We start from the raw sequence: 16,662 nt of genomic DNA on the forward strand, positions 1-16,662 counted from the left end.
GTAATTTATACCCATTAAACCACCCAGGACCATATCTTGTTTTTCTTTCATCCAAACACGGTAATAACATTGGCAACCTACACCCTATGGCTATAGGGCGTTTACTCCACGAAAGGAACTTTCCTGTTAAATCCATCCAGTATAAAGGCCGTAACAGGATTCAGGTAAACTTTCACTCTCCTAATCATGCTAATGACTTTTTGCAGAATAAGTTCCTTGATACACACAAGTTGCATGCTTTTATTCCTCACTCCAATATCTTCCGCGTAGGCATTATACGCGGTGTTGACAAAGATCTAACTGAATCCGATATTCTTACTTTACTTCAGAGTGACGTCAAAGTTCATTCAGTTCATCGCCTACGCCGTAAATCCCTCCAAGATGGTCAGGCAGTATATCTACCTACCGGCTCCGTAAAGATTGGTTTTTGCTCCAAAACGTTGCCCAAATATGTTTCAATCTATCATGTAATGTTAGAAGTCAATCCCTTTATATTTTACCCCATTATTTGTTCCAAATGCCAGCGTTATGGACACACCATACGCAATTGCCAGTCCAATAACTTTCGCTGTCGCAACTGTGGTTTGAATCATCCTACCTCAGACTGCCTTGCTAATGTCAAATTATGTGTACATTGCAATCGGGAACACGAAACGGGTTCATCAGATTGTGCTGTTCATCAGAAGCAAGTGGAAATCAAAAAACTCATGTGCACTGATAACATCTCCTTCTCAGAAGCTTCTGCTCGACTATTTCCACCTACTTATTCTGAGTATAATAACATTCAACAATTTCCTCCCCTACCCTCTCAACATCCTTCTCCAATACCAGACGACCCTCGCAAACGCAAATTCACACAAGTGATTGTTAAGGATTTGCCACCTAAACCTTCTCCCGGATATGATAAAGCTGGGTATCTCCAGCTAGTGCAATCCACTACATCCTCTCGCCCCTCTCAGAGTTATCAATACCCCATTCAACCCAGTCAGCCAACTCCCTCAACATCGAGCCCGTCAATGCCTCTGCAACCCGCACAGCGTCCCCCACTAGGTACTACACTCCCACAGCGAGAACATGTTCAACAGTGTGATCTCAATCTTCTCATGCAGCTTACTCAACTAATTGGAGATCACCCCAATATCTTACCAGTTATTAGTCAACTTCGCGAAAGTTTACACCTTATCTTTAATAATGGTAGTACGCATCCTTCAATGGAATGCTAGGAGCCTACAAAATAAACAATAAGAATTCAAAATTCTCATGCACGAAACATCTCCTCATATAGTCGCTTTGCAAGAAACTTGGTTTTCTCATACAACTAACTTTTAATTTCCAGGATATTCTATCGAACGCCATGACGGACCAGGATTTGATGGTGTCGCACTTATGATACATACTTCGTTATCGTACACTCCATTACATCTACAATACATAATACCTAATACCTATTCCCTAGGCCTTATATATCAGAACACATATGTTATAAACTTGTATAACCCCCTGATAACTACATCTCTTTTGCCCAATGGTTCAAATTTTTTAATCAGTTTCCACCTGATACCCAACTGTTGTTTTTGGGAGATGTCAATATTCATCATACTCAGTGGGGAGCCCCGCTCAACACCTCCAAAGGCACACAGTTCTTACATGCTGTAACTCAACATAATCTCTTGCTTCTGAACGATGGTTCCCCTACCAGGCTCACTCCCCCTGGTTCGTTGCCTAGTGCAGTCGATCTATCACTTTGCCGCAACTCTATTGCCTCTATAACCACGTGGCGAGTACTCAGTGACACTCATACAAGTGATCACTTTCCTATCCTCATTACTTATGGCCACGGGTATATTACTAAAAACCCACTTAACGACCATTATATCGCTCCGCTACGTTCCATGAAACAGTTCAATGCTTCGTGCTTTAACTCCTACAAGGTAACCCAATTGGAGACCTTCCCTGTAACAGAATTATCCTATCACTCACTGCTCAAAATAATAACACAGTATCTGGACCTATACCATCCTTTTACACCACCATCAAACTCCATGACAACTGGTGCCTCTAAATTAAAGTGGTGGGACAGTGAATGTCACCAATTAATCCTTAAACGCAAGAGACTCTTCAAAATTTATCGTAAAACTCTAACCCCTTCACACTACTTTCACCTCAAACATCATATTGCTCATATCAGACGTGTATTCAATCACAAACGCCGACAGGCCTGGAAAACTTTTATATCCTCTTTCCATAACCATATTTCTGCATCTCAATTATGGAATGCTATCCGTGCTCTCACCCGAGCTTCCACTCACGTCCCACGCCCTCAAATCCTGCCGACTATTCTGAATGACTTTCTATGGTCCCTCACTCCAGATCATGCACTTCCACCTTATACTCCAGCTATCTCTGCTTCCACTCGTCAGTGTTCAGTCCTTTCTCGTCCCATCACTCTCCCTGAGCTCACGTCCGTTCTTAACTCCTGCAAATCATCCACTCCCGGTCCTGATTATATCTCTTATGCTATGTTACAACAGTTGCCGACCAAAGCGCTACACGTGCTTGTTCAGTACTTTAATTTTGTGTTACATACTACGACTCCTCCTCCCGAGGGGAACACTTTTTCCTAGTCCCATTTCCAAAGCCTCGACGTCCAATGACCTCCCCTAACAATATTATGGGAATAATTTTGCCATCTTGTATACGCAAACTATTTTTTAAACTCATGCTCCAAAGGTTTCTCTGGTACCTAGAATATTATTCCCTCCTTCCCAGGTATCAGTATGCTTACTGTAAAGGTCGAAATGCTCAGGATGCGATCAATATGCTTATAATAGACATCTTATTAGCTAAATCTCGAAAAGAACACACTATTGCTGTCTTCCTCGATATACGAGGTGCCTTTGATTCCGTCCCCCTGAATATGTTATGGGATGTGTTATCACAGACAGGCATCCCAACCACTTTCATAACTCTTTTACGTCATCTGTTAACGTCTCGCACTCTAATCTTCAAACCTCCCCTCACTACGCCATCCCCTCGTCAAGCTACTGTCGGCGTCCCTCAAGGTGATATCTTCAGTGGATTACTGTTTGCTTTATATTTATCCGGCCTCGAGCAACTTGCCCTCCAATCTGCCCGAATTCTTATGTATGCCGACGACATAGTTCTTTACTTTTCCCATAAAGACGTAGATGTTGCTCGCAAATGCATAACACGACTGCTCATTCAAGTTCAGTCCTGGTTACACACTCATGGGTTCTCTTTATCACCCGATAAATGCTCTGCAGTAATCTTTACTACCAAGCGGGTTTACAACTCCGAGCCTTTACTGTTCGATACTTATGAAATTCCCATACGTTCGCACCACAAATATCTTGGCATTATCCTTGACCGTAAATTACAATTTTCCCAACATATACAACACCTAATGCCTGTCCCAATTTTTATACTGATGGATCCAAAAATTCTTGTGGTGTCGGCGCTGCTTTTTATTACGAACAGACTCAGTATGCTGAATTGTTTCACTTATCGTCCCACTTTTCTATTTTTTCGGCTGAACTCCTTGCCATACGACAAACATTACTGTACATCAAACATTCATCCATACAATCTGCTAATATATTCACTGACTCTCTCTCCGTGCTCCAAACACTAAAATCTAACAAGTTTACGCTGAACTGGTATGTTTATAATGTCAAACACATCCTCTTCAATTTACACCAGTTAGGTGTCCAAATAACCTCCATTTGGATACCTGCACATAAGAACATACCAGGCAATGAACGAGCCGATCGCTTAGCGAAAGAGGCTTCCCTCTCATCTACAACCCCAGCTACATTTTCTGTTCCAGCCACAGATTACATATCTCTCCTCAAATCACAACAACGACAAATATGGCAAAACACATTGACAACATCTGCATGTCAGAAGGGCAAATTCTATCATAGTCTCCAACCCATACTACCTACTACTTTCTGGTATCAACACGCCACCTACACTCGTCGTCATATCATCAATATCATACGTCTTCGCTTTAATCATTCCCTTACACCTCTGTATAAATTTCGATTTCGCTTACAACCACATCCCCTATGTCATTGTGGATCTGTAGATACTGATATCAATCATCTCTTTTTTCAATGCCCATTGTACAACTCTCCTCGCCGATGCCTGTACTCCAGCTTAATACAATACAATTATCCACTCCCCTCGTCAATTGCATGTCTCGTATACAAGCCCTCTCCCACAATCATACGTATCTTAAATCAGTTCTTAGATCACTCTAATTTACAACTCTAACCCCACTTTCCCACAATACATTGACACTACTTACATATTTCATCATATTCTCATTTGCCTCCCGCCCTCCCTAACGCCTCCTGTTCAACCAAGAAACATAGTGTGGCGTGGTGAGTCAATGTGGGGTGCCAATAAATATTTTATTCATACCAGTGGCAAAAGGAACGAAAACCTTAGCATAGAAAATGAGATGGTCGACCCACAACAACAAAGATCGTCAAAAGATAATCATTGGGACACCACAACGCTCAAGGTAAACCAAAGTTATTTCACTGGTGGTGACTTGTCGGACCACGGAACGACTTGCGGTCAATGCCTCGTTGGGTGAAACCTAGTATATCAGATTTTATCATTCACCAATCAGCAGAGCCAGTGGACGCCACGGCGGGCTACCCGAGAGGGGTGTCCGTGGTAAGTACAATTTTTCTTTAAAGAAGAAAGAAAAGGGGAAAGGTAAAGAATGAGAGAGAACGTACAACTGACCAAATGTAAGAAAAGGAGAATGGTTTTAAAACAAGTTGTATTTTAAACTCCAAATGACAAGAATAAGCAGGGTACAATAAGCAAAGAAGGGGAATTACAAACTTTTGATAAGGGCTCAGCCCGTTTGACAACCAAGACACAATCAAGAATAATAATTATTAAGATTTCTTGGGAACTATTATCATGACTTTCAAGAAAAGCCCAAGAGCAAGGTTCGACAGGGGAAAACTAGAATCAACACCTATATAAGTACACAAACACTTTAATTAAGAAACAAAGCCACTAAATCTTTATATAAACAATGATTTAAGGCCACCATTACAATCTCGATTTTGCACCCAAAGGAGGGCAGAAAAGTTATAACGCATCGGAGGACAAGAATTTTTAGAACTCAATATCCGAAAGGAAGAAAAGGAAAGAAAAACAAAGCGGAGTAAGGAGGGAAGAAGAGAAAAAAAGGGATGAAGAGGGGGGGGATCCTTCCAGGCTGCTTAGACGCTATCACGTTGGCAATGTAAACGACCACTCGGGTCAGTGAAAAGTTCAAGGTGTGGCAACACTACTCTCACTTGTCCAAGCACAGTTGATTCTGGCGTATGAGGTTGATAAAGGTTCCAGTCTGAAGGACTTCGTTAGAATTGAAACCACGAAACCCCTAAATAATTTAACATTCAAAGTTCAAATCTTGATATTGAGCGCGAAAGATATAAAAGGTTGTAACTTTTGCTCACCCAGTCTGTTGATACATCAATGCAGCAATTCACAAATAAAAGTAAGTAAAACGTCGCAACGGACCAGCCGTTGGCGAACAGTTCCGCTCTCTCCACTCGAGTTGTTTTCCAACTGAATGTCTGACCGCCGAGAGTAAGGAATGGCTTGCTTATATAGGTGGTGAACATATTCGAGAAGTTACTCGATGAAAAATACGTAGGTGTGACGTCACAACGAGGAAGCAGCAGCAGTGTCAGATAGCAGACCAGTTAGTGAACAGCTGGGCGAGCAAGCAGAAGAATGCGGCAGAAGGTAAGACGTAGTAGAGCGGTCGTAACATATTCCCACCACTCGGCGAATCCGAAGGATGGGGGAGATGACGATGATGATCCAGAGGCGGAGAAGAAATTCCCATGGTGACCACGGAAGATACCATCGCCGGAACTCGTAGAACGATGAAGCAGAAACGGAAAGCAAAAACCAAACAAGCATAAGCAGCGAAATAAAAGGAAAAGGGAAGAAAGGGAAAAAGGGATGGAAGGAAAGAGAGAGAGAAGAAGGGAAAACAAAGATGGTAGAAAGTAGAAAGGAAGAGAAAGGTGATATGGAAGGAAATAGAGAGTTACAAAAAATAGACATATATACATTAATAAAAAAAGGAGTGGCCTTAATATATATATATATATATATATATATATATATATATATATATATGGAGAGAGAGATAGATATAAAAATAAGTATTTTTGAACAATATACGTTATTTAAAGTAAAGTTTCCCATACGAGAAATCAAGAAAGGTAATGTAAAACCCCTAAAATTTATATATGGGAGAGTCAGACATAGGGGGAGGGTGAGTGGAGAGAGCAGAATTGAGTGAGCAAAAGGAAAGAGAAAAAGAAAATACAAGTATAGAAAACTCAAAATGGACAAATGAGAGAAGATAAAAAAACCTCACCAAAAGGAACAACAAAGGCAGCCTGGAAGAAATCTTTATCCTTAACCCTCAGGAGCGGAAGGAGGGAAAAATTTCTTCATCTGAGAAAAATGAGCTTTGTTAACCTCAGTAGGAGTGTCAAGGGATTGGAGGAGGGCAGTGGTCGGGGAGGGAAAAGAGAGGATACGGAAAGGACCAATCCAGCGAAGGGAAAGCTTTGCAGATAAATTTTGAGAAGTAGAACTAATGGGATGATTCTTTAATAATACAAAATCAGAAACTTGAAAAGATGGGGAACGGACTCGGAATTACAAGCCTTACGATGAAGATCTCTGGCGTGAAGAAGTTTTTGAAGGGCTTGATTCAGTTGAGTATCAGTGAGAAGATGAGAGGGGGTATCCAATAATGAGGATAAATTCCAAGATAAAGAAAGGGGTGTGTGTAACTCTCTGCCAAGAAACAACTTGGCAGGAGTAAAGGAGGTAGAAGAATTAATAGTAGCATTTAATGCCAAAACAAAATGGGGGAGTTCGGAATCCCAAGACTTATGGTCAGTAGAATGAAAAATGGAAAGAAAAGTTTTGAGATTTCGATGGTAACGTTCTACAATGTTACCCTGAGGATGATAGGGGGAAGTAAAATCTTTCTTGATACCGTAAGAGAAACAAAAATTATAAAAGGCCTTAGAAGTAAAAATAGAAGCATTGTCGGAAATTAATACTTTAGGAAGACGAATGATGGGAAAAATCTGAGTGGATAATAAATTAATAATTATTTGGGAAGAAATATTTCGTAACGGACGAACAATAAGAAACTTGGAGAAACCGTCGAGCAAAGTGAATATATAAGCATTAGCTTTTGAGGATTTTACTAACGGGCCAACAATATCAATATAGAATTTTTCAGCGGAATAAGTGGCAGGAGAAGCGGCATAGGTCCCATAGGGTTGGTGGTTGAGTGGCTTATGTTTTTGACAAGAATCACATAAACGAACCCAAGAATATATGTCTTTTCTCATCTGTGGCCAAAAAAATAAAGAGGCAAGACGAGCATAAGTTTTGGCCATTCCAAAGTGGCCCCCAACAGGGGAACCATGGAAATACTGAAAAATCATAGGACGTAAATTTGAAGGAAGAACGAGGCGAGAAATAGCACGTGGAGTAGGTTTAAAAATTAGCAGACGATTCTGCAAACGAAAAGGACCAGAATAATTTGGAAGAGAAAGGTCTTGAATGAGCTGTTGACAATACGGATCTTGTTTCTGATGGTCCACACAGGACTGAAAGGAAAGGGGAAAATTAGTAAGGGAGGAAATAGAGGTAATAGCATTAACAGGCAAAGAATCAATTTCAGAGTCATGGGATTGAGTATCTTCAAAAAGGCGGGATAAAGCATCAGCAACTGAATTATGAAAACCCGATACAAACTTAAGCGAAAATTTAAAACGAGATAACCGAAGGAGCCAACGACCAGTACGACCTATTTTAGGAGCATTATGAAGCAACCAGGATAATGCTTGATTGTCGGTCTGTACTACAAATTCGCGATGGTCCAAGTATTCGGCAAAATGTTCAATAGCCAAAAGAAGCCCCAGAGCTTCTCTTTCGTAGTCAGAATATTTTTGTTCTGCAGGAGATAAAAGACGACTAAAATAGGCAATGGGTAAGATTTGGCCATTACAAGTTTGTTGTAGAACAGCGCCAAGAGCGACGTCAGAGGCATCAGTTGAAAGTTCAAAGGGGAGGGAAAAATCGGGGATTTGCAAGAGGGTGGCACGAGAAAGTTTGGATTTTAAGGTATCAAAAGCAGTTTGTTGAGAATTAGTCCAATGAAATTTAACGCCTTTTCTTTTAAGGAGATTTAATGGTTCCGAAATTTGAGAAAAATTAGGAATGTATTTGGCATAAAAGCCCACCATGCCTAAAAAGGAGCGCAATTGTTTCAAATTCTGAGGAGGGGGAATTTTATGAATGGCGGAAACACGGTCAGGATCAACAGCGACACCCTGTGAGCTGAGGATATGACCAAGAAATTTGATAGATGTTTGAGCGACAAGAACCTTGAAAGGGTAAACAGTCAAGCCAACGGAACGAAGACGTGTAAGAACTTCACGGACATGCAGTAGGTGAGATTCGAAATCAGGAGAATAAACAAGGATATCGTCAATAAAAGGAAACAAATATTTGTACTTAAGATCGGAAAATAAAGAATCAACAAAACGCTGCATGATCTGAGATCCAAGATTTAACCCAAAAGGGACTTTTTTGAACTGATATAAACCAGTAGGCGTAATAAACGCAGTGTAGCGAGAGCTAACATCATCAAGGGGAATCTGATTGTAAGCAGAATTGAAGTCAAAAATAGTAAAATAATGAGAATTAGAAAAATGTTGGAAAGCGGATTGTAATTTAGGCATCGGATAGGCATCATACAGTATACGGGCGTTTAATTTTCTATAATCGACTATAAATCGAAAGGAGCCATCAGGTTTATTAACAATGAAGGCAGGAGAGGCATAATTGGAGGATGAAGGAACGATAGTGCCATCACGAAGCATCTTATCAATTAATTCATTAAGAATCTTCATCCTAGGAGGGCTAAGAAAATACGGAGAGGAGCGAACCGGAGTAGTGTCAGTCAAATCGATATGGGCTGTGAAGTTCTAAACAGTCCCTAAGTTAGGGGTGATCACATCAGAAAATTCCTGGAGGAGAGACTGTACCTGATCAGAATAAAGAGAATTAATTGTGAGGGAGGAAGACTGATGGGAAAAGGGATAATCAAAAGGGTTTATCAACGGAACAGATTTGGATGAAAAATGAAAAGAAACCTGAGAATGAACGGAATCAAGGATGAGACCAGTGTGAGAAAAAATCAAACCCTAAAATGAGAGGAGACGATAAATGTTCAACCACAAGAAAGGTAAAGGGCCAGGAAAAATATTGCATTTTAATGTTTAAAGATATAATGCCAAGGATATGAAGAGGTTGGTTTGATGCGGAAATACATTGCCGAGAAGATGGAGTATACTGCAAATGAGGAAAATTGGCTTTTAAGGATTCAAAAAATGGCAAACTAATAAGGGATACGGCAGCACCTGAATCTAAGAGAGCAACTGATGGCAAATTATTCACAGTTATCAACACATGAGAAGTAGAAGGAAGAAAAGAAGCACTAGAAGAAAACGGAGGAACATTTTCAGGAGGAGAAAAAGTAAATGAAGGCAGATTTTCCCCAATAATACGACGACTGCCTAACGACGTGGGTGGAAGGCGTTTCCCGAAAGTGGGGCAGTACAATACTTAGAAATATGTCCCTGACCTTTACAACGAAAGCATGTTATAGCTGAATGATTTGTTGATGAAGAAGGAGAGACAGAAGGTGAAGGTAACGAAATAGGTAGGGGAGGGGGTACGATACCAGGTGGGGGAATAGATGAATAATATGAAAGATCTCCTAAGGAATTAATGACATGAGACTGAGCCAAATTGTATAACTGAAGCATGGTAGTGGGGGGGTTAAGTGCATCGAGGAGCTGACGAAAGGAAGGAGCAGCATAAAAACGGACAATTGAAATTAATTCAGAAGTATTACAAGCAATGTTCAGTACATCACTATAGGTAGTAATAGAATCAAGATAGTCATGTGTAGATTCAGTAGGCAGTTGGTGGCGACGGACAAACTCAGTGCTTAATTTGTAACGAATCTCATAGGGCAAAAAATAATTATGTATGATAGTCCGTAAGTGAAACCATGAAGAAAAATTAGACATATTATCAAGCCAAAATTTTGAAAAGAAACCAGTAGTTTTAGCCGACAAAAGACCAATTAATTGAGGAAAGGAAGCAAGTGTAATATTTAAAAATTTTCTCACAGAGAAAAGCCAAATGGTCAAGCTGCGAGGATCAGTAGCTTGTAGCTGAGGTACAAGAAGCAATGATTGCTTAACTATCTGAATATTAAGTGCACTGTCAACAGAAGTAAGATGGGGGGAGGAAGAAAAATGGGATGGTGATGGAAACATTGCATGTTTTTCGACGACTGGAGGAGATTTTATGTCATCAGAAGAATGCATTAGTGAATCCGAAGAAGGAGAGAAAGAAATCAAGTCCCCGATAAGAGGGTTCGGTAAGGACAGATTATGATATGAGGGAAGTGGTGAAGAATTAGAACTGTCACCCAGAGGAAAGTTATCCGAAAAATATGCCATAACGATAAGGAAAAGAAAAACAGAGCGTATAATTAATGGAAAAGATTGTCTGCTACCATTTGTGGCGTGTTAAGTCAATGTGGGGTGCCAATAAATATTTTATTCATACCAGTGGCAAAAGGAACGAAAACCTTAGCATAGAAAATGAGATGGTCGACCCACAACAACAACAACAAAGATCGTCAAAAGATAATCATTGGGACACCACAACGCTCAAGGTAAACCAAAGTTATTTCACTGGTGGTGACTTGTCGGACCATGGAAGACTTGCGGTCAATGCCTCGTTGGGTGAAACCTAGTATATCAGATTTTATCATTCACCAATCAGCAGAGCCAGTGGACGCCACGGCGGGCTACCCGAGAGGGGTGTCCGTGGTAAGTACAATTTTTTTTTAAGAAGAAAGAAAAGGGGAAAGGTAAAGAATGAGAGAGAACGTACAACTGACCAAATGTAAGAAAAGGAGAATGGTTTTAAAACAAGTTGTATTTTAAACTCCAAATGACAAGAATAAGCAGGGTACAATAAGCAAAGAAGGGGAATTACAAACTTTTGATAAGGGCTCAGCCCGTTTGACAACCAAGACACAATCAAGAATAATAATTATTAAGATTTCTTGGGAACTATTATCATGACTTTCAAGAAAAGCCCAAGAGCAAGGTTCGACAGTGGAAAACTAGAATCAACACCTATATAAGTACACAAACACTTTAATTAAGAAACAAAGCCACTAAATCTTTATATAAACAATGATTTAAGGCCACCCTTACAATCTCGATTTTGCACCCAAAGGAGGGCAGGAAAGTTATAACGCATCGGAGGACAAGAATTTTTAGAACTCAATATCCGAAAGGAAGAAAAGGAAAGAAAAACAAAGCGGAGTAAGGAGGGAAGAAGAGAAAAAAAGGGATGAAGAGGGGGGGATCCTTCCAGGCTGCTTAGACGCTATCACGTTGGCAATGTAAACGACCACTCGGGTCAGTGAAAAGTTCAAGGTGTGGCAACACTACTCTCACTTGTCCAAGCACAGTTGATTCTGGCGTATGAGGTTGATAAAGGTTCCAGTCTGAAGGACTTAGTTGGAATTGAAACCACGAAACCCCTAAATAATTTAACATTCAAAGTTCAAATCTTGATATTGAGCGCGAAAGATATAAAAGGTTGTAACTTTTGCTCACCCAGTCTGTTGATGCATCAATGCAGCAATTCACAAATAAAAGTAAGTAAAACGTCGCAACGGACCAGCCGTTGGCGAACAGTTCCGCTCTCTCCACTTGAGTTGTTTTCCAACTGAATGTCTGACCGCCGAGAGTAAGGAATGGCTTGCTTATATAGGTGGTGAACATATTCGAGAAGTTACTCGATGAAAAATACGTAGGTGTGACGTCACAACGAGGAAGCAGCAGCAGTGTCAGATAGCAGGCCAGTTAGTGAACAGCTGGGCGAGCAAGCAGAAGAATGCGGCAGAAGGTAAGACGTAGTAGAGCGGTCGTAACAATAGCTACCGTTTATTCACATCTCCCCCTCCACCGATCGCGTGTACATTTTCATTGATGTTCATATCAACACACTGTCGCCCCTCTTCATCTTTTGTTTACGATTTCACTGACACTTTGCGCTCTCTACATCCCCCATATACGTTGCTCAGATATTTCTTTCCATCTGTCCAAAGTCCTACACTCTCACATATATCCACCCCTCCGTCGTTCCACTGCCCTCTCCTGCTTATCCCTTATATGTTGGCCCGGTGTGTATGTTTTGTAGAAGTCGCTGAGACGGCCACTCTAGCGTGGAGATTAGTATACCTTGTGTCCCTGTGCTTTTCCTATATCTCCTAGTCTTGTATACGTATTTCCTCACTCTCCGTTGTCTAGGTGATACGTCTTTTCCAGAACTACTTCAAGTGCTTTGAACCCATTTTTTGAGTCCGCTGCATGGTCTACTTCCCTCAATCTTCAAGTACTGCGTACTCAGAAAACATTGTAAACTGCATTGGTGTACTACTTTATTGAAATTGTGTGCGCGTGTAGAACTAGAACAAATATAATACAGTATTGTGTCTGGGTGAAATGACGAGCCCAAATCAACTTCACGAACAGAACAGAACAGAGCAGTGTACCGACCAATGAGAACATATAGGACCGTCGTAACCATAGAAACGGGAATAACAAAGAAGTTAAGTTCTGGTATGAAAGTATATACATTGCTCCTGTAGTGACAAGTGTCGACGTATTTAAAATGTATAAATTAAAGATCGTATTTGTAGGTCCTGCCGGGGTAAGTTGTTGCAAAACATATATAAATGATATCCTTAAACGTGCCACATTCTACTGTTTTCCTTTCTTTTACTCACTGTAGTTTAACTTCATATTATTATTTTTTCTTCTTTCTTTGCTTTTATATCCAGAGTGGAAAGACTACTATAGCAAATTTTTTGGCGGATATGCCGGAGAATATTGGAGCTGGTGCTTATCGTCCTACTCAGGGTGTTAGAATTCTTGAATATGAAACACTCGTAGGTGTTGGAACCGAGGCACCAACCAAAACTCAGATTGAGCTCTGGGATTGTGGTTCTAACCAAAAGTAAGATTTTTACATACATGTTCATTTGTGTTATTAATAATTAGAATACTTTGTTAGCATCTCTAATAATAATAATAATAAAAGGTAAACTCGTATCCTCATCCTGAGGTGGTGCAGCTCTTTTCAGGCACACCCCCATTGGAGGTGAGTTGCATGTACCATTTCAACTACATACCAGCCCTCCTGCCATTTTTTAAAATTTCTGGCAGTACCGGGAATCGAACCCGGGCCTCCAAGGACGGCAGCTAATAACACTAACCCTTACACTACGGAGGCGGACATAATAGTAACAATAATCATAATCATTTGAATATAATATCCCTTGAACTATTGATAATATTCAGAAAAAATAGTGTGTCAGGATTTTGCTCTGAAAGATGTTATTTAACTTGTCCATAAATTTGTAGACGCAAACTGACTGTACCAGAAATTCAGTCCTCTAACCTTGGACACCAGTGGTGTATTCTGATACTCAATGATAGGTATGTAGTGCAGGAAATATAATTTCAATGACTTAGTGAATTGGGTACTATAGCTGAACAATATTTTAGGGTAGGTTGAGAGTCATAGTCTTAGTGTAAGTTTTTGCCTCTGGTGCACATTCCAAGTAAGGGTCAGGATAAATTGGTCTGTAAGTTAACATAACTAACAGAATAGCATTAACTTAACTCACTTTTCACCTGCTCCAGTTTCATAATTCCTGCCTAGCTTTTGGTAAATTTTGCTGATGTTTATATCATACCGTAGTCCTTTTCAAATTCTAGTGTGTTAGATTGCAGTTTTGCAGCATCTTTCGCCTTTACAATCAGATCATTAACAGGAACCAAACCACGTAGGCCTACAAGATTCCCACAAAACTACGTTGGCAAGTCAGTGTGTGTCTACACTTTTGCTCTAATTGTCTTTAGGTTGGCTCTATGGTGTTGTGTGCTCACCAGCCGCTAGATGGCACCGTTGTCTACATCTGTGGTAGGTTTCAGTGACGTAAAGATGGCCATACCATTCTCTCTTTGCACCAAGGAAGTACAGCATTCCGTAATCCGTATTTTGTGGTCTGAGGGTGTACCAGGAGTGGAAATTCATAGAAGACTTCCAGCACAATACAGGGACAATGTTTTGCCACAGTGAAATGTTTACCAGTGGATTGAACAGTCCACAAGCGGTTGCACGAGCGTGAAGGATGTGGAAAGATCCAGGCGTCCATCTGAAAGCCGTAACTGATGCCAATATTGAATAAGTGCATGATATGATCCTGAATAACAGACGAGTGACTGTTGATGACATTGCAAACCATATGCACATTAGCCATGGTTCTGCATGTGAAATCATGCATAACAGGCTTAACTTTCACAACATCTGTTCGAGATGGGTTCCAAAACAACTCAATGAATAGAAGAAATGCAATCACACGAGAATCTGTCAGCACCTACTGGATCGTCATGCTAACGAAGGTGAAGTGTTTCCGAAACTGATCATCACTGGAGATGAAACATGGGTTTAACACTTCGAACCAGAGAGAAAACATCAGAGCATGGAATGGAAGCATCCGCTGTGGCAAAACATTGTCCCCATATATTGTGCTGAAAGTCTTCTATGAATTTCCATTCTTGGTACACCCGCAGACCACAAAAAATGGATTACGGAATGCTGTCCTCCCTTGGTGCAAACAGAGAGTGGCGCGGCCATTTTTATGTCACAACAGTGCAAGTTGTACTGATCTGATAATGCTGAAACCTACCACAGACATAGACAGTGGTGCCATCTAGTGGCTGGTGAGCACACAACACCATAGAGCCAACCTAAAGACAATAAGAGCAAAATATCAGATAGTTATTGATTTGCTCTTGTATATCTTACTCTTCCATTTAATCCTGCTCTGTAAAAGATTCATGAACGGTAAGGGCAAAAGATTACAATATTATGTGAATCTTATCTTCTTTCTCTCTTGCACCAGGTGAGTTGACTATGCGGTTAGGCTGCACACAGCTGTGAGCTTGCATCTGCGAGAGAGTGGGTTCGAACCCCACTGTTGGTAGCTCTGTGGGTAACCTTAAAGATTGTTTTCTGTGGTTTCCCATTTTCACACCAGGCAAATGCTGGGGCTGTAGCTTAATAAAGGCCATGACTGCTACCTTCCCACTCCTAGGCCTTTCCTATCCTCGTAGCCATAAGACCTATCTGTGTCGATGCAACGTAAAGCAAATTTGTTGTGTTTTTCTCTCTTGCATTTCCCACACTCTGATGGTTTTGCATGTGTGATCTGTGTTGCACATATGGACTTGGCCCATATTTATGTTGGGATACCCTTCCTGACACCAACCCTATGCGAAGTGATGTAGGTATTCAGCTATTACATGCTTCTTTGATGGTTGCCTGTGTGCTGTGTTATGTGATTAACGTAAACACAATTAACCAATCCCTGGGCCAGAGAAATTATCAGCTAAATTCCCCAATCCAGGACACCCTGAACAAAGGCCACTGTATGAATCAATCAACTGAGGAGCCAGAGCAGTCTTGTAATTATTTAGAAATAAGAGTTCATAGTAACATAATAATAATAATAATAATAATAATAATAATAATAATAATAATAATTGTTCTTGTTAACATCTGTTCACAACTTTGTCCCGCAAGAGTTTTTCAATGCGCCAGGAACCAACAACATCCTTAAATTCTACTGATCTTACCAAGACCATACTCGCTATTTGGGGAATGGAAGGACTAACCAAATACTTCTGAGATCAGCATTCTACCAACAGCTGTTACAGTAGCCTGACTGTCAACATACAAGAAACCCATTTTATTGCCTGTAATAAACATACTCGCCTAGTACGCCCTACAACATCTTTGTTACCTGATAGTTATTGAAAATTTGATTCTGACGACTCCTTTGTGGTCTGGAACAGCAATGGTTTCATTTTTCCTTCTTCATCTTATGCTTTTTTCAGTGATTATCATCTGTTTTCTGCTGAGCCTGTAAACATCTTCCCTTGAATATTGATCAAGGAAATATCTCTCTCATTGTTTGCTTAGCTTGTAGATTGGTATATTTACTGCTTTGGTCCAGTCAGAAAGAACCTTACCCAAACTCCATGCTGATCTTGTTATTCTATGAGTGGCATATAAAACAGGAATTTGCAAGCTGTCAACTCCAATATCAAATTAACAAGGCCAAATATATGAATTTAAGGGTTTCATCTTTTCCACAAAATGTACAGAAAATTTTAAATTTTGGGACAGGGATTCTCTTTTTATTTTGGCTCTGTCTTTATTTAGTGTTTCCACTTGAACATTAACATCCATGTTGTTTCATTGCTTGCAAAGTTAGAACTATATGATGATGAGTCAAAAATCAGTAAAACTAACAATTTGAATTTAAATATCCACTAATTCTTGTAAATAATAAATTATCTGAATAAATGAAAAGAGTCTTGGAGAAAGAGT

At 40.3% G+C, this 16,662-nt stretch overlaps 1 protein-coding gene across 1 annotated transcript in view; it reads left to right on the forward strand.

Moving 5' to 3' along the window:
- Nucleotides 1–12,787: 12,787 nt before the first annotated feature.
- Nucleotides 12,788–16,662, forward strand: part of LOC136863174 (intraflagellar transport protein 22 homolog) — a 94,055-nt gene continuing 90,180 nt past the window's right edge. Inside the window, exons 1-2 of the mRNA XM_067139525.2 lie at nt 12,788–12,912; nt 13,043–13,218. Coding sequence (XP_066995626.2) covers nt 12,874–12,912; nt 13,043–13,218 — 215 coding nt within the window. The 5' untranslated portion in view covers nt 12,788–12,873. The remainder of the gene's footprint in view (nt 12,913–13,042; nt 13,219–16,662) is intronic.

The sequence above is a fragment of the Anabrus simplex genome, chromosome 2, assembly GCF_040414725.1.
Source record: "Anabrus simplex isolate iqAnaSimp1 chromosome 2, ASM4041472v1, whole genome shotgun sequence".
NCBI classification, from domain to species: Eukaryota; Metazoa; Arthropoda; class Insecta; order Orthoptera; family Tettigoniidae; genus Anabrus; species Anabrus simplex.